At 45.5% G+C, this 27,803-nt stretch overlaps 2 protein-coding genes across 2 annotated transcripts in view; one reads left to right on the top strand and one right to left on the bottom strand.

Annotated features, from left to right (window-relative positions):
* LOC144738160 (uncharacterized) overlaps positions 1–27,803 on the bottom strand; it is a 443,570-nt gene that overhangs the window by 337,519 nt on the left and 78,248 nt on the right. The gene's annotated exons all lie outside the window — the stretch shown is intronic.
* Positions 14,288–26,808, top strand: LOC144738139 (uncharacterized). Its single transcript, XM_078621082.1, has 3 exons — positions 14,288–14,347; positions 15,166–15,340; positions 23,250–26,808. The coding sequence occupies exon 3, from the start codon at positions 23,278–23,280 to the stop codon at positions 25,234–25,236; it is 1,959 nt and encodes a 652-aa protein (XP_078477208.1). The 5' UTR covers positions 14,288–14,347; positions 15,166–15,340; positions 23,250–23,277; the 3' UTR covers positions 25,237–26,808.

The raw sequence follows: 27,803 nt of genomic DNA on the forward strand, positions 1-27,803 counted from the left end.
CTAGGCACGCCGAGAAGAGGCTTGCAGAGCCCCATTGCGGTTTCAGGAAAGGGCGGTCCTGCACAGATGCCATATTTTCTGTCAGTCTGCTACAGCAGAGGTGTAGGGAATTCCAACTAGACCTACATCTCTGCTTTATTGACCTGATCAAGGCCTATGATACCATTAGTAGGCCTGGGCTCTGGGTTGTTCTTCGTGATTTCTGAGTCCCTGACCCTCCGCTCACGATCATTAAGGACCTTCATGATGGTGAGCGGGCCCGTGTAAAACTAGAAGAATCACAGCTGTGTTCGTTAGTTTCTGAAAACGCTTGTCCTGGTGAGGGTCGTGGTGGCAGCATGCTGAGTAGGGTGGTCCAGGTCTCTCTTTCCCTGGCGACAGACTCTAGCTCAGACATGGGCAAAGTACGGCCCCCGGGCCGTATACGGCCCATTGGGCTTTTAAATCCGGCCCGCCGAACTTGTCCAAATATTATTATTAAATTAAATTTTACCTTCCTCCTGTAATGCCCCCATTTCCCCATTAGATGGAGCACTTTGACCGGGAGTGTGGTGTAAAGTAGAACCTCTGGTCACGACCATAATTCGTTCCATAACTTTGGTCGCAACCCGATTTGGTCGTGACTCGAACCTAATTTCCCCATTGGATTGTATGTAAATACGATTAATCCGTTCCAGACTCCTATGAACTGTATTTAAATATTGTTTTTTTAAGATTATTAAGCACAAAAATAGTTAATTACGCCATAGAATTCAGTGTAATAGTAAACTAAATGTAAAAACATTTAATAACACTGAGAAAACCTTGAACAGAGAAAACTAACATTGCCGCATCAAGGTTTAGAATCGTTCAACAAGATGATTGTTTCGTCTGCTACATAAGTCGGTCGATTCTGAGAGAGAGAATATTAGTATGAGCAATTCATTATTCTATTGAAAGTAAGTTAACAGTAATATTTGGGTACAGTATTGTTTTTGGAAGCATTCACCGTAATATCATATGAACGTTTACTTCACCGCATCATCGTATGAATGATGCGAGAAGAGATTAACGGGTTCTTATGTTAGCGATTTACGTACTCGGCGCTTTCGCTCTCTAAATTACGTCTTGAATGAGGGGGGAGGGGTATGACTACACTCACAAAATTAATATCTTACTAGAAATTTTATATAACAAAAGTTATATACATTATATATATTACTGCAAATACAAACTTGACACTGTCACACACCCACATGGTAAAAAGGTGGTGGTGTGTCCAGAACCATGCCTGGCTACCTTCATCTGCTCAGTATTAATGCTTCCTCACACTTCACCATGTAATTAATTCAAGATGAATCAACATAGCAGGAGCCCACAACAAGTTCAGCTTTCACTTACACTATGTAACACGATTTTTGTCCCTGGATGGCTAGTGTTATTTTTTTTATTGGTTATGCCCACACACTTTCCTTTCGTGACCAGGACTTTACGTTAAGGAATGACACAAATGCACACATTTTCTCATTGAAAATAGGTACATTTCAAAATATCACTGTCCTGGTCACAAAAGCAAAGTTTGTGGGGAAAAATAGCCATTTTCTGTACTTTTGAGGCATAAGCAATTAGAAAATAACCCTTACTATGCAGGGACAATTTTTTTTTGTTACGCAGTGTTATCAATCATGTTTGCTGTTGGCGATAATGAAACTAATTGTTGAATTCATAATGCAGTGAAATAACTGCGCTACAGCTCCCCACAAAGATAAACTCTTAAATATACATGCATTTCACATGGATCATTAACATCTGACTTATAAACGTCATTATTTCTGTCTGTGTGTCTGTCTGTGTACAAAATTTGCAAAGGATTTGGTTTAAAAAAAAAAGAACCCAGGTACCACGCCATAAGTCCTGTAAGTGAGCCAGTGCTATTACATTTTCGCATCCATCAACTTTACAGTAGTTAAATTAAAAATGTAGTGCTAAAGTCACATACATAAAAACTATTTACAAACTTATTTACTCTATAAAAGTTTGTGTGTGCGTGGGTACGTCCATGTGGGTGTGTTAGTCCATATATGTGAGTGCGTTGTGTGTGCGAGTTCGTGTGTGTGTGTGTATGACCTCCTGTCACAGGTGCTAGCTCAAGTGGCCCCACGAGATAGTCATCTTGTTGGGTGACTTCCATGCCCGTGTTGGTCATGATGCTGGCACCTGGACTGGAGTGATTGCAAGGCATGGACCAGATCAGCTCAATAACAACGGTAGGAGGCTGCTCGATTTTTGTGCAGCCCATGGGCTTGTAATTACCAACACGCTGTTCCGGCATCGGCACATCAACACCACATCATGGATGCATGCCGGGTCCAAGCAAGAACATCTTCTGGACCACATAGTGACGGAACAGCGGATGCGGGCCCATGTCCTTGACACCAGGTTGGAAAACAATCAAAAGTATCGAAAAGGCATCTAACACAGATAATCTGCCCGTTGAGCATAACCAAAATGGGGATTATTTTTTAGAGCCCAAAAAAATTGTTGACAATTTTAACCTTAATTTTTCTGAAGCTGGTAACCTTTTTGATAATGTACTGGGAGTCACCCCTGCTCATGCAAATTCCTATACACCTGTCCAAACATTAAACGAATTTAGTTTCCAGCCAATCCACGAAAGTAATGTTCTGAAACTGTCCTACCTCAAAAAGTCCTCCCCTCTAACGGAGCAGATAGTATTACCGTCTTTGCTCTGCTAACTGTTGGTCACCTAATATATAAACCTATAGCCCATATTTTCAACTGGTCCATCCAACATTCCTATGTTCGTCCACTTCACAAAGGGAGCCCTAAAGATGATCCAAATAACTACCGACCTATCTCAATTTTGTCCCCGTTGACGAAAATTTTTGAAAAATTATTAAACTACCAAATGAGCAGTTTCCTGTCCGACAACAATCTATTACATCTAACACAATCTGGGTTCCGAAAAAATACAGCACATCTGCTGCATTAGTAGCCTTGATAATATGTAGTACTGCGCCAGTCTTTTTCTTGACTTGTCCAAAGCCTTTGATACAGTCGACCACAACACCCTGCTTAGTAAACTAAGTTGCCTCGGTTTCTCCAAACACGCAGTAGAATGGTTAAAAATGTACCTCTTTTCTCGCACCCAAACTGTATTCAGATGGTTGAAGGTCAGTGTTAAGATAACAAAAGGGATTCCACAGGGTTCCATCCTTCGGCCTCCTCTTGTTCTCTCTTTATGTCAATGACTTGGGCACTGATCTAGATCATTCCAGGGTAAATCTTTTTGTAGATGACACGATACTGATTACTGCTGGCCGTTCTCTGGATGACGTGATTGCCTTCGTATCTTCAAAATGAATGTTAACCCAAAACTCCCGAGCACACAATTTCGGCTGTCTAGCTACAAAAGGAATATTTATGAAAGCTAAATTCAGCTGAAATAGCAAAAGGTGTTATGCAAAATGCATAAATTAATGTTCAATTGCAACTTAAAGGTGTGAAGCCAGCCAGGCTCACGATGTCCTTGCACGCTGGAATGAACGGATCTGACTTCAGCTGCATGTGTGTACTGTTAACTTCTTGACTGTTCTACACTATGGGAACCTCATTTGCCAGTAAAAATGTTAATTGTTTTTTTACCCTTCTATCTGGCAACAAAACTGACACCTTTTTACAAGGAGTCATGTTTGCATTGACTGTTTCCAGTCGTATAAAGAGTTCCAGAGGAAAACAAAAATAAACTACTGTTTTGATATAACCTCCGTGTTCAACAGAGTTAATAGACTTTACTGCAAACACAAATTTGACACTGTCCCACACTGGCATAGTTAACTGGTGTGTCCAGACCCATGCCTGGTCAACTTCACCTGCTCAGTATTAATGCTTCCTCACTCCACCAAGTAATTCATTGAGGTTCAATCAACACAGCCGAGGCTGCGTGTCTCTCTCTCTCTCCCCGTGGTCGCGTGGTTTTCCCTCCGGATCCCCTGGTTTCCCCTCCACATGCAGAGAGTGAACACCGCCACGCTGTTGACGAGCCTCACCTTGTTGTTGTTGTGGGCAGGTCGCTTCTGAAATCAAGAGCGGTAGAGCAGCTCAAGCGGGCTTGGCCTGGTAAACAATAAAAACCGTGTTAATATTTAAACAAAGTTACAAAGTGGCGAGCCGGGTGAAGATAAATTAAACTTAAGCGAGAGAATTGAAGCGAATGCGATCAGGCGAGGGCAGGAGGCAAGGCCCCGCGTTCTAAAGTTCCAACCTGGACATCGCTTCCATGCTCGCTGCTACTCAAATGACATCCGTACGAGAGAGCGAGGCTCTACCTCTGTAAACAACAACCACCACAACCACCACCACCACAACCACCATAACCGCGATGAGAATTTCTCACCTCGGATTTCAGTTCCCGCGCGGAGCAGTAACTTTCCGTTACCTCGTGACGTCACGCGGCAGCAGCAGGTGACATGACGTCACTTGCGTGGTACAAGACACTCCCCTCCCACAATTAGCGGCTTTGTCTTCTTGGTTCTTTCGGTAAAGTCACGTAGAAGGGAAGTAATAAAAGAATAAAAATAAATCACAATAAAATAATTCTCACGAAGTTTCGTCCACAACGCAAGCAGCCGTCTTCAGGTGAAAACCAGGTCCGTCGAGGCGACAGAGTCTGAATGAAACAGCACACGAGCTTGGAGCATATATATAAGCTGGCCGCCTAGACAAAAGAATTTTCATATCAAGTGGAATTTAGCATATTTATGGGAAATGCAGGAATGTGATTAGTACTACATATGCATGTGCATTATGCAGGATTAACAGCATCAAAGGGAGCTGCAGTTGCTGCTGCAGTTGCTGCTGCAGATGCTGCTGCTGCAGTTGCTGCTGCTGCAGCAGCTGCTGCTGCAGCAGCTGCAATTAGCAGCAGCAGTAACTGCAGCAGCAGCAACTGCATCAGCAGCAGCAACTGCAGCAGCAGAAACTGCAGCAGCAGCAGCATCTGCAGCAGCAGCAACTGCATCAGCAAGTGCAGCTCCCTTTGATGCTGTTAATCCTGCATAATGCACATGCATATGTAGTACTAATCACATTCCTGCATTTCCCATAAATATGCTAAATTCCACTTGATATGAAAATTCCTTTGTCTAGGCGCCCAGCTTATATATATGCTCCAAGCTCGTGTGCTGTTTCATTCAGACTCTGTCGCCTCGACGGACCTGGTTTTCACCTGAAGACGGCTGCTTGCGTTGTGGCCGAAACGTCGTGAGAATTATTTTATTGTGTTTTATTTTTATTCTTTTATTACTTCCCTTCTACGTGACTTTACCGAAAGAACCAAGAAGATGAGTCCCTGCAGTCACGAAAGCTTTAAATCGAAATTTAGCGGCTTTGTAACTTAAATCAATTATGTTAATGAGCCTGGCCCAAACGTGGAGGGATGGGGCGTGGGTGCCGAACCGGTCACAACGAACTCGAGACGGCTTTCACGAATACATTATGTTAATGAGCCGCTAGTCACTGGGTGTGGCTTTGCCCAAATAAGGATAGTACTTGAACAGATAACGGAAGTGACCCAGGCAGAGGTGACGTCACGCTCATGGGCGCGTTGGACGGGGTGGGGTGAATACCTTGGTGACATGACGTCACTAGCTAGGTACACCTCCCCCTGGCGTGTCACGCCGATCAGGTAATGATGAGTGGTGACGTCACAGAGCGGGTTTGAAGTTTAAGTTGATTTAGATTAATTTTCATTGCTCCCTCTCTTGAACAGAGACCCCTTGGGTGTGTGAGCTCAGCAACAACAATGTGGACATTATTGTGTGTGTGTGTACACACATGGACAGTGTGTACATTGTGTTTGTGTACCCTGTGCGTGTGTACATTGTGTGTACACACTGTGTGTGTGTACACTGTGTGTGTACACATCAGACTGACTGAGATGACTGTGCCCCCCACAGTGTGTACACACACACATAGTGTACACACACAGTGTGCTCAACAGTGTACACACACACAGTGTACACACACACACAGTGTACACACACTGTGTGTGTGTGTACACTGTGTGTGTACACACTGTGTGTGTGTACACACACTGTGTGTGTGTGTGTTCGCACTGTGTGTGTGTTCACACTGCGTGTGTGTATACTGTGGGTGTACATTGTGTGTGTACACTGTGTGTGTACACTGTGGGGGGCACAGTCATCTCAGTCAGTCGACCAATGGCATCTTTTCACCAATTTATTATTTTCCAACTTTTATTTATTTATTATTTTATATATTATTGTTCGTTTTCTATCTGCGTGACTTTACCAAAAGAACCAATAATATGGTAGCGCATTCTCTGTTTTTTTGCAGAGGTTCAAGGTTCAAATCCGACAGGCACACCTGGCAACCCCAGTAACATTCGCAAAAATATGCGCAGTCTGCTTAACGGCAGATGTAAAACATAGCGTTGTGTCATTCACAACGCACAGGTCATTGCATGTTGGTGTCACGGGTCAACATTGGGGTAATGCCAAACATTATCCAGAAACTACACAATGGAGATGGCACGTCAATGATCGCCCCCTACCGACAGACTCATGTCCACGTGCAGGCCGGTGCAGGGCCACCTTGTGCCACACAGGGGCAGCTGCCACTTAGGGGGCACCTTTAGATTGTTTGAGATGAGATTCGATACGAAACACTGAGTTGCTGAGGCAATTAGGCAAGCAACTTATGAGTGGAAATATGATGTTGGTAACGAGTGAATGCGCGGGAGCTTCATTGTCTCTCGCTCCTGCCGACAGATTTACCCAGCCTACAGCTCCACAGATACCAGCCGCTCCTACTCTGCAGGGACAGCTACGCATGGTTCGAATTAAGTTCTAGATACACAGAGACTCACACAGAGATCCATAGATTAGCACCGTTGGTTACGTATGGTGCGAAAGAGGTTCAAAGTACACACAGAGACCTATAGATTAGCACGGTCGGCTATGTATGGTGTGAAAGAAGTTCCAGATACACAGAAACTCGGAGCAAGTTTGAGTTGCGTGCAGTCGTGGGCCGTGGAAGTTGAACAGGCGCGTGTTGCTACTGACAGTAGTTGAATATGGTTGGATTGACGCTGATAGAGACAACAACCGCTATTTGCCATTAAGTGGTGGTGACGTCACCACGACGCTTGTGCCAGGCCATGTGCACCTTGAGGCCAGTCCATGTGTAATGCGAGCGTAAGCGGGGTTTCGCTGCTCGGCTCTGGGCCAATCATACGGCCCGGGGTATTGGGGGCGGGGCCCAGTATGGGGGCGTACGTGAAGGTCCGCCGCTCACCTCCCGTCCAATCGGATGCGAGGAGAGCAGGGGCGGAACCTAAGGGCGGAGCTAGCGGGGCGCTATGGGCTGTCGGGATCTGGAAGGTTCGGTGAAGGGCGTGGTGAGAGGGTGGAGACAGGATCACGTGGTGAAGGGAATATAAATGGGATCCGGAAGGGGCTCCGGGTCAGTTGGTGGAGTCACCGAGCAGGAACACGTTGGGTGGCCGAAGGGTACCCGCGCCATCAGCCACGTGGCTGGAGACGCTTCGAGCACACCGTCAGCCAACGGTGTGCGGGAGCGGGGAGCGGTGCGACTGACGGAAGGCGCATGCGGGGCGCGCGAGAGGAGCAGCCAGTCCGCTGTCGGGACCAGCGGAGTGCGAGAGTCAAATGAGAATAAAGAGAGAGAGACGGAGACCCAGCAGTGTGTCGGCGAAATCCTTTATTACACATGTATAGTAGGAGGAAACTTAATGGTAGAGCAGGTTGGCAGCTTGCGCACAAAACAAAGAACGCAATAATTATATCTTGTGGAGCCAGGGCCTGTTGTGGGACATTTCCTTTGGTGATGTAGATGTGTTGACAATTTTGGAGGTGAAGTGCCAAATGGATGACTGTGGGGGAACGGTCATGGATGGGAAAGCCAAGAATTCTGCAAATGGCCTCATTGTTGCTGATGTATCTTCCTTGGAAAAAAGGTTAAGCTCATGCACACTTTGCCCCTCTGTTTTGTAAGGCAAAGACAGGCATGTCCGAGCATTTGTTGATGTATTGGCAAACATAATTGATGGCTTTTTTTAGAATAGCAGAATTTCACGGTAAAGTGGGCCTGGAAGATCTTGCACAGAAGAGGGCAGTAGGGAACGATCCACCGGTTGTGAACCTTAATTAGCGAGTTAGTGGCAGGTCTGAGCGTTGTTTGAAATCCATGCTCAGTATTTCTGTGACGATAGCCATCATGGGCCGACTGAGTGTCTTTCAAGTAGTTCCGTGGATACCTCTTGGTACACCTGTGGTCTTGCATACATGGCACATTTGGATAGAACTGGGCACATGGGCCATGGACCATTTGGTTGCAGACCACATAGAAAAAGGGCAGGGTCTTGATGGGGGTTGAGATAGCTCAGCACTGATAAATGTGTCAATGTGACTTGCATGAATTGTTTCCCTCATCCATAGCGAAATGTGAGCATGAGGTGGACGACGTTTTGCCACCCAATGGTGTGCAAGTTACTGCTTGCCTATCCAAACATGTCGCCTTCGTTGGTCATAATAAGCATCATGAGGTCATAAACTTTGAATTTTAGACCCTCGTTAAGATGTCATGTCTGTCTGGTGGCTTTTGGATTGGATTAAGGTAAACCTGGATCTCCTTTCATTTGGGATTGCAAGTGAAGGTGATGAAGAGATGGGGAGTGGCATATTGGCTGATGTACGTCATGGCATCCCGAGTCTTCTCATGCATGTATCTTGGTGGAGCTGTGAAGGATGAAGGCAAAATAACTAATCAGCTCACATTGTGACAGTTTGCATCTCCTTCGGCATTGATGAAGTCCCAGAGATGAGCATACTGTTCACACACAGGCGGGTTTGATTCAGTAGAATGTAAAGAAGGTGCTCACTCTTAATGTTGGCATACTCATCAACATACTGGTGTCTATAGTTTTCTGGTTAGATTTTATGTCGCTATTTCATTATACCTGATGATGATTGCTTGTGTTGCAATCGAAACGTCGTATTCTATTATTTAATTTAATTTGTTATTTTATCTTTAGACGTGACTTAACCGAAAGAAACAAATAATAATTCCTGCAGTCACGAAAGTTCTAAAATTAAGATTGAACCACTTCTACGGGGAAGTTATAAGCTTATCTTTTTTCTCTCTCTCTGGCGACTTGTTTTCTCTGCCTGTGTCCTCTCTTTAGATTGTTCACACTTAAATTCTAACTTAGCAATCTTTGAAATACGTAATCAACCAGGCTATGCGTTAATTGTGTGTTGACCGACCCTCTGTGTTGTATTACATTACATTTCGATATTTTACTAGGTTATTTAATTTTAGTGTGTCCTTCTCCTGATTTTCAGGCTTGCTTGCCGTGCCATCGCATTCGCAGCACCACGTCTGTTGACCACTCATTGATATGCTAATTTTTTCTCTAACCCTCCTCCCTCTCTCTGCCTCCGCCCCCCCCTCTGTCTATTTAAGGCCACCACACAGAGACGATCACCCCTCTCTGTTACCTGTGTTGCTCTCGCTATGTATCTTGGTGATATCTGTCTGCTAATATGTCTGTCTATAGTTTTCTGGTTAGATTTTATGTCGCTATTTCATTATACCTGATGATGATTGCTTGTGTTGCAATCGAAACGTCGTATTCTATTATTTAATTTAATTTGTTATTTTATCTTTAGACGTGACTTAACCGAAAGAAACAAATAATAATTCCTGCAGTCACGAAAGTTCTAAAATTAAGATTGAACCACTTCTACGGGGAAGTTTTAAGCTTATCTTTTTTCTCTCTCTCTGGCGACTTGTTTTCTCTGCCTGTGTCCTCTCTTTAGATTGTTCACACTTAAATTCTAACTTAGCAATCTTTGAAATACGTAATCAACCAGGCTATGCGTTAATTGTGTGTTGACCGACCCTCTGTGTTGTATTACATTACATTTCGATATTTTACTAGGTTATTTAATTTTAGTGTGTCCTTCTCCTGATTTTCAGGCTTGCTTGCCGTGCCGTCGCATTCGCAGCACGACGTCTGTTGACCACTCATTGATATGCTAATTTTTTCTCTAACCCTCCTCCCTCTCTCTGCCTCCGCCCCCCCCTCTGTCTATTTAAGGCCACCACACAGAGACGATCACCCCTCTCTGTTACCTGTGTTGCTCTCGCTATGTATCTTGGTGATATCTGTCTGCTAATATGTCTGTCTATAGTTTTCTGGTTAGATTTTATGTCGCTATTTCATTATACCTGATGATGATTGCTTGTGTTGCAATCGAAACGTCGTATTCTATTATTTAATTTAATTTGTTATTTTATCTTTAGACGTGACTTAACCGAAAGAAACAAATAATAATTCCTGCAGTCACGAAAGTTCTAAAATTAAGATTGGTGAAAGAGGTTGGCGCACCATAATGTGGTGTCCTCCTCTGTCCATGATCACGAAGGAATATACTTTTTTTTAGAGGAGACAGTTTCGTTAGGATGTCTTTGTCCTGCAGCTTTGTAATTGGAGGAGTCTTGACGTGGTACCCATCTTGGCCTTGCGACAGAAAAATGTGTTATTGTAGGGCATCGTATGCTCTGTTAGTGTCAAGAAATTGTGCGATGGTGTTTTTTTGGTATGGAAGAACAATGTCTCTCTCACAATGATCCTCACCCACCGTAAGAAAGCAAGGTCAACAATATTGTGGACATTGATCCTCCCTGCGTGCTCCCCGCTTTGGTGAAAAGTAAAGGCAAAATTTAAATGGGTGATGTTCCCACAAATGTCACAAAACGATAGACGAAATGCAATGAGCTGTAGCTAAGAAAATCCAACGTATTTAGCAGTATAACATATTAATCGGCATCGCAGTACTACATATCAGTAAATAGCGTGACGTGCGCAATCGAAACAATAGAAATGCAGTGAAGAAATAAGATGAAATAAGTTTACATTAAAGAGCAGCAGTACGTACAGGTAAGTTGAGAAGTAGGCTACAGTCTAGATTACAGACTGCCAGTATGCTGACTCAATGACATAAGCATTGCTACAGTAGACATAAAAAGCTGGTAATATGGTCAGCAGCTGAAAAAGCAGGATACAGTCGACATGAAAGGCTGGCAGTACACTGAGTGAGGTAAAGAAGCAGGCAACAGATTATAGACTGTTCTGCCTCACGGCAGGGGTTTAGCCTCACGGCAGGTGGGGGGAGGGGGGGGGCGTATGTACACAGGAATTTCCTGTTTTTGATGCTAATTTTGGTCACGTGACCAGGAAGTTGCGATTTAAGATTCCCGCTAAACCACGGGGTGTCGGCCATTACACACATAATTCAAGATGGCGGCACACATCGCGTCCCAGTGAAGCCAGCCGCAATTGTCCATTGTGGGACTTTAAGAAGCATTGTCTGTAAGTCCGTTTATGTTCATATATTGGCAATGCTGTTATAATGTTAGAATGACCGTTATAATGATGCAAATGCCTTTATAATGCTGTTAAATTGTTATGATAAATACGAGTGCTAGTTAACAACGAAGCCTGCTACTGTACTTTCCTTATTGTGAATGTTACTTGTAATTTAATAAATCGAGTCAAACTTGTACCCAAGTAACTTTATTGCGATCCTGAGAGCAAGGATGACGAAATATCTCATCCACAATTCAGTGTTATGTGTAATAATGTACATTTGGGGTGCAATGTGATGAATACACGATGTGCCTTTATGTAACAGCAGCTTATGCTCTTGTATAGTTATTCAGTGGTAATGTAGGGGCCTGGTCCATCCAGGATCTATTGTTGAGAAACATGTTATCTAAGACAATGGTATGATGATGTGGTGTTCATTCATTGTGTTGGTGTTTCCGTGTATTAACATATGTTGTATCTGTGCTGTTTTCTTACCAGTTTTTCTTACCAGGTTTATTGGACGCAAGGTTAACTACTCAGCTAGCGGTGCAACGCAGCGCACAGCGAGGCGGAGATAGCGGTTAAGACACACACAACACAGACGGGTTAGCAGGCAGGTAGGGGGCGGAGCCACGAACGGTGAGAAACCAGGGTAAGCATCTGATTGGAATGGTGGCTGTTTTTTATAGCACGTGTTAATGATCCACGTGCAATGTATGTGTATGTAAAACTGTATATATGTGAGGAGCGGTGGCGCAGTTATATCACTGCATTATGAATTCAAAAATTAGAGTTTGATAATCGTCGACAGCAAACATTATTGAGAAGTGAAAGCCGAACTTATTATGGACTTCTATGTTGATTGATCCTCAATTAATTACATGGTGAAGTGAGGAAACATTAATACTGAGCAGATGAAGGCTGCCAGGCATGGTTCTGGACACCACCACATATTTACCATGCCAGTGTGTGACAGTGTCAAGTTTGTATCTGATGTAAAATATATTAACTCAATTGAACACGCAGGTTAAATCAAAACAATTGTTTATTTCTGTTTTTTTCTGGAACTTTTTCTAAGAATGAATAAAGTCAGGAAATTAACACAGCACATTTCTAGCTGAAGTTAGATCTGTTCATCAAAGCATTCAAACAATTCTGAGCCTGGCTTCACACCTCTAAGTTGCGATTTAACATTAATACAAAGAGTATTATGTTCAACATCCTTTGCTATGCTTGCTGAATTTTTATAAATATTCTTTTTGTAGCCAGACAGCCAAAATTGTGTGCTTGGAGTTTTGGGTTTACATTCATTTTGAAGATACTAGGGTTTCCAGGCATATGTATGACCATTAGCCCTATCATTGTGTGCCTTAGCCCCTGTGATGAATTGGGGAATCTTTTTTACTATATCATGAATATATGAAAAAGTATAGCCGTGTAAGTCATGTGTGACTGTGTATATTGCGCTTCCTCTGCAGAATTGGTCTGATGGAGGAAAGGCACTCAGCGCAGCTCGGTACAAGAAGGAAACAGCACGGATCGTACTTGAAATTTGACACAGCACCAGGGAACTCACACAGGAGAGAAACCCTTCAAGTGCACTGTGTGTGAGAATACATTTGCATGGTTATCAGTTCTTCAGAGCCACCAGAGAACACACTGGAAAATTGCCCTTCAAGTGCAGTGTGTGTGGCAAAGCATTTTCAGTTTCATCTGCTCTTAATAAACACCAGAGAACACACACAGGAGAGAAACCCTTCAAGTGCAATCTTAGACGTGGTTTAGTTGTAATTTATTGAAGGTGGAGGGGTTACCAGCCCCTCACACCCATCCAGAGCCCCCATTTAGCTGATGTGGTAGCTACGAATGCCACGAGGGGAAAGGCTAATCGGAATTGGCCCTCCCCCCACAGCACTGTCCACAGTTACAAGAACAACAACCGCCATTCGCCACTAAGTGGCGGTGACGTCACCATGGCGTTTGTGCCAGGCTATGTGCACGGGATAGACCCAGGTGCCATGGGTCGACTGACTCTGTTGACTGGCCAATGCACCACCTGTACCCCCGACTGTGCCAACACAGTGTACACGCACACACATAGTGTGTACACATACACATTGTATACACATACACATTGTATACACAGTGTACACAAACACACAGTTTGTACACACACAGTGTACACACACACACAGTGTACACACATACACATTGCATACACAGTGTACACACACAGTGTACACACACAATAATGTTCACGTTGTTATTGAGCTCACGCACCCAAGGGGTCTTTGTTCAAGAGAGGCAACAATATAAATGTAATCTAAATAAACTTAAACTCTAACCCTGACCTCGCTCTCTGACGTCACCACTCATTAACTTGGCGTGAGACGCCAGGGAGAGCTGTTCCCTGCTAGTGACGTCATGTCACCAAGGTATTTAACCCCCCAACCCCCCCCCCTCTACCGCGCTTTTGAGCGTGACGTCGCGTCTAGTTGGTCACTCGATTTCGGTTCCAGTAAAAATCATTTTCTGGGAAAAGTCACGCCCAGTCACTGGCGGTTCATTAACATAATTTATTCAGGAAAACCGTCGCGATTTCATTGCGACGGGTTCAGCAGCCAAGCCCAATCACCCCACGTGGGCCCGGCTCATTAACATAATTTACACTGAGATCTCTTTTACCAGTGGCAAAATATAATAGTAGGTTTTTACCCTTTTAACTGGTACAAAAGGGTGTCAGTTTTGTACCAGTTAAAAGGGTAAAAACCTACTATAATAACATAATTTATTCAATTACACCGCCGCTCGTTGCGGGAGGGGATTGTGTGATGAACCCCGCTAGTGACGTCATGTCACCTCCTGCTGCCGCGTGACGTCACGAGACACCAGGAAGCTGCCAGTCCACACGCGCGCTCACTGAGATCCGAGGTGAGAAGTTGACATCGTGGTGGTGGTTGTTGTGGTGGTTGTTGTTGTGGTTGTTGTGGTTGTTGTTGTTTACCCAGGTAGAGCCTCGCTCCTCTCGTAGGGATATCAATTGAGTAGCAGCGAGGATGGAATCGATGTCCAGGTTAGAACATTACAACGCGGGGCCTAGCCATGCGGGGCCTTGTCTCCTGCCCTCGCCTGATTGCATTTGCTTTAATTCTCTGCTTAAGTTTAATTTGTCTTCATCTGGCTCACTACTTAGAATTTTTTTTCTTTAAAATATTTCTACAGTTTTTTTTATCCTACCAGGTCAAGCCGACTTCAGCTGCTATACCGCTCTTGTTTTCAGACGCGACCAGTTCACAAAAAGTGGCTTATCCAAGGTTTCACTGTAATTTGTTTTTGTGTGATATATTGTACTAGGGTGGCAAGATGTCAACTACCTCACATGGTATGCAGAATGGCGTGGGTTAGATTCCAACCCTGACGCATTTATGATTGCAGTTTACATTTTTTTATTTTTTCTCTCTCTCCCTGTTGTGGCATTGATTTTTCTCCACATTTAGAAACATGCATTTTGAGAATTTTGCTGCAAAACATTTCCATATTATACCCCACAAAGTTGAGCTATCATTTGTGTCCAGGTCGATTCTGAAAAAGAACTATGCAGCTCAGTGGGCCTCACCTGGTAAAATAAAAATATTGTACTGTGTTTCAGGGTTTTTCAATTTAATTTGTTATTTAGCAGTTAAAGATTATGTTTCAGGAGGGTCCTGCATTGGACTGTTTGACCACCACCAAATATATTTTGAGTTTAGGTTTGGAAGAAAAACGGAAAACCCAGTGGAACACCAATGCCGACGGTGACGGCCGACGCCAGGATAGCGGCCACGGGCTTGAAGCGAGGGCAACCCGGCTCTTGTCCCAAGAAAGGAATCCGCTCCCCGCTGCCCTCCACGGTGGCTGCACGCTGAGCCCCAACTTTCCCAGGAGGTCGGTACCTGCAATACACTCGTGGCATAACACGCTCGACACGTATAACTCCTGGTTACACACCTGGTGTCCGTGGCGACCCTTAAGGGTGACCCTCCCCAGCAGTCCCATCCCACTTCCACTTGCAGTGTGCAGCGCACGATCCGGGGCCTGTAGGCGGCTCACGTCAACCCCGATCACGCTGCAGTGTGTTGCACTCACGAGTGACGTTACCGCCGCCCCCGTGTCCAGCAGAATCCGGGTACGCCGCCTGTTCACCTGCCCTTCTACGAGCGACGTGGCCCCCATTATTCCTGCCACCAGCTCCCGCAGCCAGTCACCCCCAGTCGCCGCATTCTGGGGTGTTGTTGTCGGCATCTGTGTGGGGGTCACTCGCTCACCATTATCACGAAAGTTTATTTGTGTTGGGACCACGTGGATTGCACCCCTCTGTGGTCCCCTCTTTAGGGAGGCCTTGGTGTTTAACCCTGATGCTTCTCTCACGCGGGCGATCTGGGGACTGTCTCTCACGAGATGCCCCCATTGGTCGCATAGATAGCACGCAAGGGGAAGGGCGGTGTCTCCATAAGAGGCCCCTTGCCCACTCCCCCTTACCCTCCCAGTGCGCATTTGTTCGAGTTCTGCCTCTTATTGAGATACTCGCCTGGTTAGCCCCCCGACCATGGAGCATAGCCCTCCCACCTCGGATTGGACTATCTCCGCTGTGGACTGCAGCTTGGTCACATTCAGGTGTACTTGGGTCACCTCCCCGCATACTTGGGTTACCTCCTCGCGTACTTGGGTCGCATGGCCTGTGATATCTCTTATGCCGGTCTGTATCCCTACCACCCATCCTGGGGTTGTCTCACGGGGTCCCGGAGGCTCCCTCGTCCCCCCCCCCCCTCACCTCCTCCTCTGGAAGAAGACTTGGGGTGTTATATGGGGGATATGGGCAGTTCGCATCTGGCTGACACCCCGTTGTGCTTGTCAGATGCTGCTGAACTTTCTCGATGGCGAGGTCATCGATGATCTCGGCAGTGTATCCCGGCCGTGCGCTCTGTGTTAGCAAGCGTGATTTATTTTCGTGCGCGCTCATGGAGATCTGAAGTGAGAAGTTCACATCGTGGTTATTGTTGTCGTGGTGGTAGTTGTTGTTTACCCAGGTAGAGCCTAACTCCTTCTCTGTCTTGTAGGGAGGCCGCTTTTGATTGCACCACTCTTCGATTTCACATTAACATGCTAATTTATTACATTAACATCACTTGCCCCGGCCACTTCTTTAAGACCCTTGGGCTACACCCATTTCAAACCTTTTAAAACAGTCTGCCTCAGCAGCAGACCATGCATTTTCTATCAGAGTGTTTTTTTTGCATTCTGACCACAAGTATTGTGGTTAATGCACACATGATTCCTTGTCAAAGGTTTCAGTTTGGTGTTTTAACATCTTAACACCTGTTTTGTTGCCAGAAAAACAGGGAAAACCTATTCTCATATTTTGGTACTGGCAAAGGTTCCATGATGAAATATTACAGTATATTAGAGGTGAGCCGTGCGTGTGCAGAGAGGACAATAAGGAGCCGGAAGTTAATGAATTTTGTGGCAAAAATGCAGGCCTGATTATATGTAAGGATAATGTGGTAAATGAGAAAAAATATAGCAGCGGCGGGGTGTTGGAGTGTGCAGGTGTTACAGGTGTTGAAGGTGAACAGGTAAGGTAAAAATTGTGTGAAAAACATAATAACTTTCCCTTGAGTACGCATGGAATTTTTGATGTGTGTTTGTTTCAAAGTGTTGGTGCAATTGGTTCTCAAAAAAACACAGTAAGTCTGCTTTATTTATATACATTTATACTCATCTTGGAATGTTTTGTATACGGTTTCTCCACATTTATTTCAGTAATTTAGTTTATTTGGAATACAATACAGTACTTATTTCAATTGTGATGTATATTTTAGTTGCCGTTTACCTAACCCTATTATTTAGGTAAGGCTTAAGTATTGAATATTGCCATTCTACCTTTCACACGGCACTTTCCAAGAATGTAACCTCCTCGCTATTCAAGGGGCTGCAGTATTTTCTGTCCATCAGCTATAGCACAGGAGTACGGATTTTCAGCAGAAACTAGATCTCTGCTTTCTTGGTGTAATTACGGCCTATAGTACCATAAAGAAGCTTGGGGTTTTGGATTGTTTTTTGTTTTAGATATCTCTGCCTCTGCTCACATTCGTTGAGGATTTTTATGATTTTTGGATGGCCCATCTAAAGCTGCGTGACCCGGAGTCGGATCCCTTTCCTGTTCAATTTGGCCTGTGGACGAAATTCCCTCTGGCCCCATGCATTACATTACGTAACATTTTCAAATAATTGTGTTTTGAGAAGCTCGCAATGGCCCTATAAAAAATGCATTTCATAGAGTAACAATGATACCCTAATCGATGCCTGGTTATAGTCAAGGGATCGTCCCCGGCTGGTCAACCATGTTACGCATGTTGATGATCTGGTCATGGCTACTCAATGATATTGAGTTGGAGAATCGTGTTCTGTACCTGGAGAATTCCATGACGAAATGGGGCCTTGCATATGTTCTACAAAAAGATCACCTCCCTGGGAAAATCTTGACCTAAAGCTTTCGTAACTGCAGGAATTCATATTCTTTGGGTCTTTCGGTTAAGTGACGTGACTTTACCAAAAGACCCAAAGAACACCTCCCTGGGAATTTAATGTCATTCAACACTGCACCTGCTCAGCTCTCCATGAATAATCAGGTCGTTCTACACGTGGTGGAGGAGCTCCTATAACTGGTTAATGTGTTCACGACCAGCTCTGGTTTGGCATCCAAAGTCTCACTTCAAATTAGTCTAGCAGCATTCTTTCATTAGGCTCTGTAACACTATGTTGGAGCTGCCTGGACTTTTTTTCTATACCAATGTAATAAACCTTCTTGAGACGGCTTCCGGAATCAGTCCTTTTTATTTTCAACTTCTTTGTAATATGGAAGGAAAATTCCTGTAACGATTCCAACCACCGAGCCAATTGGCCTGACGGCTGGTCCAATTTCAAGGAGTATTGCAAAGCCGCATGATCAGTGCGAACGAGGAATTTCCTTCCATACAGGTACGGCCGGTACAATCGAACAAAATGCACAATCGCCAATAGTTCCCGCTTTGTCACGCAATATCGCGTTTCCGCAGGGGACAGAACCCTGCTGCCGTACGCCACCACTCGCTCAACCCGTCCTTACGTTGCGACAAAACGGCCCCAATGCCGATATCACTAGCATCCGTATCAAGGATGAACGGCTGTGAGAAGTCTGGGTAATCTAGCGTAGGCGCCGTGGCGAGGTGTTCCCGAAGTGATCTAAAAGAACTTTCTTCCTCCGCTCCCCATTTAAACCTTTGATTTTTGCCCGTTAGAACGTGTAATGGTTTCGCCAACGTCGCAAAGTTCTTAACGAAGCGGCGATAATAGGAAGCGAATCCAATAAACCGCCGAACATCACCCACGGAAGTGGGTGTGGGCCACTTCTCGAACACATTTGATTTTCAGAGGGTCAGTGGACACGCCGTCCGAGCTGACAATATGACCCAAGTAACGGATGGAGTGTTGCAAAAGGTGACATTTTCTAGGCTTAAACTTGAGGTCAGCCGCCCGCATTCTTTGGAAAACCGTCTCCAGGCGTTGGAGGTGTTCCTCGAACGTGCGGCTGAAAACAATGATATCGTCTAAATATATGAAGCACGTTTCCCACTGTAGTCCAGCCAACACCAATTCCATGAGCCGTTGAAACGTCGCTGGAGCCGCATTCAAGCCCATAGGCAACCGATTGAATTCAAAGAGACCTTGCGGCGTGCGGAATGCCGTTTTGGCTTTTGACTCATCATCGAGGGGAAGCTGCCAAAAGCCCGAGGACAGATCAAGGGTGGAAAATAATTTAGCACCCGATAAAGCATCCAATGAGTCATCCATCCTCGGTAAAGGGTACGCGTCCGCCACCGAAATTTTGTTCAACCGGCGGAAATCAACGCAAAATCTTGTACCACCATCTTTTTTCTTAACCAGAACAACGGGCGCGCCCCAAGGGCTGTTGGACGGCGTAATAATATCCGCCGCCAGCAATTCATCTACTGCTCCGCGCACGTGTTCCCTTTCCGCTGGGCTCATGCGATGAGGGTGCATACAGATGGGAGGTGTCGCTCCGGTGTCAATATGGTGCGACAAAAGCGACGTGCGGCCGAGGTCCAAATTCATTTCTGCTGAAAACATCCGCATACCGTAGCAATAATGAACGCAGAGCATTCCTTTGCTCATTCGACAAAGAAGAATTTTCCCCGCATGAATCTGCGATCCAGCGTTCTTGCGAACAATCGTGTGGAGGCCCACCAGCGGGCATCCGGGCGCGCGGCGTTTCGTCACAAGAGGCGAAATCGGTAGTGGCGTGAGCCAGCACCGATCCCTCCGGAACAACAACGCGGTCAGGTCCCCCATTCAACACCTGTATGAAAGGTGCCTGACCTGGTCGCACGATCGTTTGTGCCGCCGCCAAGGAAAAAGATTTAGCTACCAAATTTGATGGGGATAATAGCACGCCCTTCGCATTCCTTTCAATTTGAAGGGGTTTTCGGTAACGCAGCGGAATGAGCATTTGCGCTCCCGACGGAACCTCCACCGTAGCAGCGACTACGGCAGTAACTGCGTTACCTGTAGGCGCACTGGCCAGCAGGGAAGGCAGGAACGACATCCTACGACCCCCCGGCATTTCCAAATAATCCTGGTCGACCCGTATTTTCAGCGGCATCCGGCGCAGGAAATCAGTACCAAGCACGCATGGGACAGCTAGCGAGCGAGAGATCAACACAGGTCCTGCGGCGGTAATATTTCCGATAGCGATGCTCACATCTACCTGACCACAGATACCCATGCTACCCCCATTTGCGGCAACACACGCATCATTAACCCTGGGTATCCGCGACGTAGGAATGGACATCAAATGAAAAATAACATCTGAAATGATGGTGGCAGATGCGCCAGTGTCCACCAAAATACGGACGTCAACGCCGTCGATGGTACCCCGTACCGTCGACGAGCCTGACGCCGCAGCCACAACGCTGCGAGCCAATTTCTTCCACTGTGTAGCAGAGTGTGTAAATGGTGCAGGAGAAGTAAAATTATCCTTAAGAGTGTAAGAATGAGTGCGAGTGGATGAATGATGTGACACGACCTGCCGGGTGTCCGATTTGTGCCGACTCGCCCGAGATTGTTGCAGTTCCGCAGCAGGTGGAGGAGATGGAGGTCCCCTTGGCGGAAGAGGCGACAGCAGAGGTCGGCAGCGGCAGTCGCGGGCGAAATGGCCTCGTCTGCCGCACTTGAAACACGCGGCCGTCGTCGGCCGGCGGTCGGATGACCCGGCCCCCGCACGTGGACGGCCTGCGTAGTCACCACGCTGGTCGCGCAGCCGCCGTCCCGGAATCCCATGCGGAACAGCAGTAGCCAGCACGTCGTCGTCGCCAGAGTCGTCGGAGCAGTGCACGACCCGTCGTGGAGACCACCCCAAGGGCGTCCTGTCGATTTCGGGTTTCCCCGTCCACGCCGCCATCTGGTCCCAGCACTTGATGTTAAACTTAGCGTCCAGGCAGCGCGCCACCCATCGCGATGTAAGCGGTTCGTGGCCGCACACTGATAGAGAAATGTTGAGCTCCTGAGACAACTCCAGCATCCAGCATACGGGAAAGGATGAGAGGATCCAAATGATCGGCCATCGCGTCGGGATAGGCAGCCATGGCCAGCGCCATTAACGCCCCCCGATAAGCCAAAGGCGACTCCTCCGATCCTCGGCGATGCGACATAAATTTTCTGGTGGCTGACGTCGGTGGGTCGTAAAATTCCGCCATCTCTGCGAATGCATCTCGCAGTGTCTTCTTCTTGGACGCCGGGATGGAGCGGAAGACCCCCAGAGAAACATCAAGCAGTGTAGGTAGCGCTCCCAGCGCCTCCTCCTCCGTCCAATGCACGGATCTAAAGGCTGACTCGAAGCGCCACGTAAAAGCACTCCAATCGCCCCCGGCGAGAAATTCTTTAATCTGTGGAAGGCGATGTCTGCGGTGGCAAGCGCGCGCCGCGGGCGTCTCCGACTGCGGTTCCCGCGCTCCACCCGTCGCAGGCAAAATGGCGTCCGGCGGCCGCGTGGCGGCAGGCGCGCCCAAAATGGCGGCCGACGGCTCCAGCGCAGCCGCCCCGCCCAAAACGTCGGCTTCTTCCCGCGTGGCAGGAGCAATGGCGGACTCCGATTTTTTTGTAGGACCCCTTCCCGCGGCGTCCAGCTGATCCGCAATCTGGCGACCCACGGCTGGTGAGGACGCTACCGCGGTCACCAGACTCAGCAGAATGACGCGTAACGACCCGATCTGCTCCGCCATCAGCCGCCATCCGTCTTTCGTTCCTGCGGTGGTCGCATCTTCTCCCAGTCGACGCTGAGAGGCGTCGAGGAGAGCAGTATCAGCAGGCGGCATAGGGGCTGTAGCCCCCAACAGCTCATCTTCGTCCGTCTCGGCCTCTTCCTCCGATGGAGGCTCGGGCAGGTTCTTTTTTCTGAGGTGCTTGGTCATCTTGACGATCGTCCAAACGGTCGCAGAAGAACTTCTGACACCAATGTAATAAACCTTCTTGAGACGGCTTCCGGAATCAGTCCTTTTTATTTTCAACTTCCACAGTTACACTTCACACACTCCCCGTTGCTGACAGACAACGGAAAGCGGGCAGACTTCCCGCCAAGTCCCCACCGCGCACGTGGCACCCAGAGCCCCGTACGCGCGTGACTCCTGCTCTTCTCGTTCCCAAGTCTGCTCCCGACTTCTCTCTCCCTCGCTCTCTTAATCCCTTCGTCACGTGGTACCCCCCAGCCAATCCTCCGTAGACAGCGTTGACCGTTCCCGATGGTTCCCTGTCAATCCCGGGACCACGCCTCTGATCCGGCTTCCCATTAGCTGAGGCCCCGATTGTCCAGGCCAATCACCCCTGCTAACATGCCGTGATCACGCCGAGGCCATGCTCCCTGGCTCACCCCTTATTGGCTACAAAGCGGGACCGGCAAGCCAATCCCCACGTGAACCCTCTATGGCTGTTATTACACAAAGCTGTGAGTGTCCATCGCCAAGGTCTAGTCCATTGCAAAGGTCTCGTCAAAAAAACAGGCAATAGTCTACATTATAGACTGCCAATACACTCGCCGAGGTTAAGAACCAGGCTACAGTCTACATTAGGCGTTTTTTTTCTTCTATTCACTTTATTTGTATTATTATTTTCTATCTACGTGACTTTACCGAAATAACCAGAGAATATGAATTCCTGCTGTCACGAAAGTTTTAAGTCAAGATTTTCCCAGGGAGGTGATCTTTTTATAGAACATATGCAAGGCCCCATTTCATCATGGAATTCAACAGGTACAGAACAAAATTTTATAAGAATGGAAACAGTCAGGAAATTAACACTGCACATATGCAGCTTAAGTTAGATCTGTTCATCCTCGCATTCAAGCTCATCTGAGCCTGGCTTCACACCTCTAAGTTGCAAATGAACATTAATTTATACATTTCTGCATAATACAAATAGTGTTCTTTTCAACAGCCTTTGCTATGTTAGCTAATTTTTCTTAAATAAATATTCCTGTTGTAGCTAGACAACCAAAATTGTGTGCTTGGAGTTTTTGGTAAACATTAATTTTGAAGACACTAGGGTGTCCAGGCATATTTATGACCATTTGCCCTCGCATTGTGTGCCTTAACAGCCCTTTGTGATGAATTGGGGAATCTCTTTCACTATATCATGAAAATATGAATATTTATAGATGTGTAAGTCATGTGTGACTGTGTTTATATGCATTCCTCTGTGCCTCAATACTCACATAGATGGTGTGGACATGCTTTTCTGTTTGCAGCTGACGCTCTCTCTGCAGAATTGGCCTGATGGAGCAAAGGCACTCAGCGCAGTTCAGTACAAGAAGGAAACAATGCGACCAGCATGCAAACAGCACGGATCGTACTGGAAACTTGACACAGCACCAGAGAACACACACAGGAGAGAAACCCTTAGAGTGCTGTGTGTGTGGGAAGGCATTTTCAGATTCATCTACTCTTAAACAACACCAGAGAACACACACAGGAGAGACACCTTTTAAGTGCACTCTGTGTGGGAAGGCGTTTGCAAAGTCATCAAATCTTCAGACCCACCAGAGAACACACACAGGAGATCAACCCTTCAAGTGCAGTGTGTGTGGGAAGGCATTTTCATATTCATCGTCTCTTAATAAACACCAGAGAACACACACAGGAAAGAAACCTTTCAAGTGCACTGTGTGTGAGAAGGCATTTTCATGGTCGTCATATCTTCAGACCCACCAAAGAACACACACAGGAGAGAAACCTTTTAAGTGCAGTGTGTGTGGGAAGGCGTTTGCAAAGTCATCACATCTTCAAAGACACCAGAGAACACACACAGGAAAGAAACCTTTCAAGTGCACTGTGTGTGAGAAGGCGTTTGCACAGTCATCACTTCTTCAAAGACACCAGAGAACACACACAGGAGAGAAACCCTTCAAGTGCACTGTGTGTGAGAAGGCGTTTTCAGATTCATCTGCTCTTAAACAACACCAGAGAACACACACAGGAGATAAACCTTTTAAGTGCAGTGTGTGTGGGAAGGCGTTTGCAAAGCCATCAATTCTTAAATCACACCAGAGAACACACACAGGAGAGAAACCCTTAGAGTGCTGTGTGTGTGGGAAGGCATTTTCATATTCATCGTCTCTTAATAAACACCAGAGAACACACACAGGAGAGACACCTTTTAAGTGCACTCTGTGTGGGAAGGCGTTTGCACAGTCATCACATCTTAAGAACCACCAGAGAACACACACAGGAGAGAAACCTTTCAAGTGCACTGTGTGTGAGAAGGCGTTTGCACGGTCATCCTTTCTTAAATCACACCAGAGAACACACACAGGAGAGAAACCTTTCAAGTGCACTCTGTGTGGGAAGGCGTTTGCAAATTTAACAAATCTTCAGACCCACCAGAGAACACACACAGGAGATCAACCCTTCAAGTGCAGTGTGTGTGGGAAGGCATTTTCATATTCATCGTCTCTTAATAAACACCAGAGAACACACACAGGAAAGAAACCTTTCAAGTGCACTGTGTGTGAGAAGGCATTTTCATGGTCGTCATATCTTCAGACCCACCAAAGAACACACACAGGAGAGAAACCTTTTAAGTGCAGTGTGTGTGGGAAGGCGTTTGCAAAGTCATCACATCTTCAAAGACACCAGAGAACACACACAGGAGATAAACATTTTAAGTGCAGTGTGTGTGGGAAGGCGTTTGCAAAGCCATCAATTCTTAAATCACACCAGAGAACACACACAGGAGAGAAACTTTTCAAGTGCACTGTCTGTGAGAAGGCATTTGCACAGTCATCAGTTCTTCATCGACACCAGAGAACACACAGGCATCAGAAGATCCCCAAGGAGTGTAGTCTGAAATCTACTTGTGAAAGTCAAAGTGCTGCAATGAGCCCATCCCTCCTGAAAAAAGAACCAGAAGTACATTCCAGCTTGGACACTATGAAATGTATCAAGGTGAAATTTGAAGAGGCGAAGGTGAAATGTGAAGAGGCAATAGTGAAGAGCGAAGAAGTGAAGGTAAAATGTGAAGATGTGATGGTAGAGAGCGAAGATGTGAAGGTAAAATGTGAAGATGAAGATTCAACTCCAAAATCGGACCTTCACATCGATGGAGGCAACGTGAAGCAGGAGGAGAATTCTGACTGTGAGGCAGAGCGAGGAACCTCCCAGGAATTTGTGGAAGTGGAGGTGTGGGTGGACTTCTTAGACAAAACAAAGTCAAATGAAGACCCGGTAGATGTGTAAGCTTGAGACAATGAAGCCCCAGTAGATTCACCTTCTGTCACAGGCCTTTAATGAAAGAATGTGAAGTTGAACACTCAATTCTTAGGTTCAACCTGCAGAGTAAGAGGGGGCAGTATTTGCAGACCTGTGGGTTGGGTATACAGTGATCCCTCGTTTATCGCGGTTAATGGGGAACGGAACCCCTCGCGATAGGTGAAAATCCGCGAAGTAGGATTGGCCCCCTAGGAATTTCCGTATATGTGTGTGTGGGTAACAGAATGTTTAAAATATGTATATTTATACTTTATATATATATTTTACTTAAATCTATTTAATTATAAAACCTTAATATTATACATTCACTCTCTCTCTCATACGATACGTATTATGGTGTTCTACACTCACCAATGACAGTAGTATCTTGAGACTTGACTCCAGTAATGACGACGACGACAATGACAACGATGATGCGCAGCCAACCAGCTCACGGGATACAACCACCCGTGCTCTCATTCGTCGATCTCGCGCCGGGAACCAATCACGTGCCTTGTCTGAGTGCCCGTGGGTATGTACAAAGCCTCTGAGAGAGTTTCTCTCTTTGTCTGGCATCCTGGGAAACCGTTTCTCTCGCGCATCACGATGAAACAACGCTGCTTTCCGCAATACGGCTGCCAATATGGCGGTATTTTTGAATTTTTTTTTCGATTAATATTTTTGAAAAATCCGCGATGCACTGAGGCCGCGAAACTTGAACCACGAAGTGGCGAGGGATTACTGTATCTATATCAATTTATAACATTTTGGACATGCGTTTTTATGGATTTTGTTGCTATTCTGTCTCTCCAAATTAACCTACCATTAAAATTATAGACTGATCATTTCTTTGTCAGTGGGCAAACGTACAAAATCAGCAGGGGATCAAATACTTTTTTCCCTCACTGTAAATAATATATTTTTTTACTTCCAACCCGTGATGAGAGGACGGAATACATGGTGACAGCAAGCACACCCTTGCACAATAGGTCACGACTTCAGGACTTCAAAGGCCACAGCGCCCCTTTTTGACAGCGACTGCAAGTCTGATGCAAAAAATGTTAAACACTTCCAACCCGTGATGGAATTGTGGGGAACGCTGCCCAAAACGAATACACACAAACAGGGATACAATTGTGTTAAAAGCTTTCTTTTCATCACATAATCTTGCCGGCGAATGTATTAAAGCCCTTAGCCAATTGATGCACATTTGTTAGACAAGCAAGCACACTACTGCACACCATTGTTCCAAGGCATTACGTTAATTGCATAATCTAAAAAATGAATTCATTGAGGTCTATCTTTGCTTAGGCACATGTTTCTTTATTACTGTTCGTATGAATATTGTCACATTAATTTCCTGTCGCTGTGTATGATCACCTTATTCTGAAGAATGAGCCAATTGTTCTGTTACCCAGTTTGACAAACATAATTATTGAGGGTTAAATGTACGGTTCAATGATGACATCTCCAGGAGTACTGTGTTGGCATTCCTTGCATAAGAGTTCGCATATTAGAATGTTACGTGTTTTTTTGAGATTAAAGTTGCTTAACACAGAAGAGTCTGAGTGGTGCCTTCCTAAGTCCATGCATAATAATATTAATTATAAGAACTATATCCTGCGGAGAGATCTGAATTTTGAGACCTGATATAACACACTAAGACATAATCAGTAAAAGTTAAAGTGAGAATCATTGTATTATCCTAATTGATAATTCACTGGTCAACACTTTTTCTGGCATAAGGTATTCCAATGGTCTTAAGGTAATTTTGGGGTGCCGATTCCAAATCTGGCATCAGTTTGTGTCTATCACATCAGGTTTTTGAGATATCAAATATTGCATTTTCAATAAAAACTGCAGAAGAAAAATATTAAATAAATGTGGATATCTACATAAATGTATTATAAACACTATCCTAAAAATACAGCACCATATTTTAACACTAAAGCAGTTACTGACTCGCAACAACTTGCAATCATGTGACAGAGTTAATTTCGGGTAAAATCAATGAAAATGGGGTATGCCGATAGCATAAAATGAGATGTGATAGAGCAAATCTGAGATCAGATTTGGAATCAGCACCCTGAAATTAGTCTAGAACAGCTGCAAAAGTCCAGGCCAGAAAAAAACGTGTTTTTTGTTGACCAGTGATAATACAACCCTAGACAACGAAGCAGAAGAAATATTTGAATTAATTAGCATAATTACATACATTTGCATAACTGAATACAATTACACCTACCTAATTAGCATATAATCAACATTTTCATGATTACATAAATTAGCATAATTTCGGGAACAGTTTTTTCAAAAAATTCATTTCATTTTTTACATTTTTATAATTTTTCAGACCAAATATAGACAACAGGTGGAAAATATCATATATAAGCAAGAATAGAAATCAGCACTGTTCAACGAAACACCCAACTGCGACTGGAGAAGTCCAAACCATCAAGCACATCACCGATGAATGCTCCATCCATGCACATCCTGGCGGTATCGCTAAAATTCACACTGCATCAACCACATCATTGGACTGGATAAGAAACCTT

This window comes from Lampetra planeri, chromosome 78 (assembly GCF_965212315.1).
Source record: "Lampetra planeri chromosome 78, kcLamPlan1.2.h2, whole genome shotgun sequence".
Classification (NCBI taxonomy): Eukaryota; Metazoa; Chordata; class Hyperoartia; order Petromyzontiformes; family Petromyzontidae; genus Lampetra; species Lampetra planeri.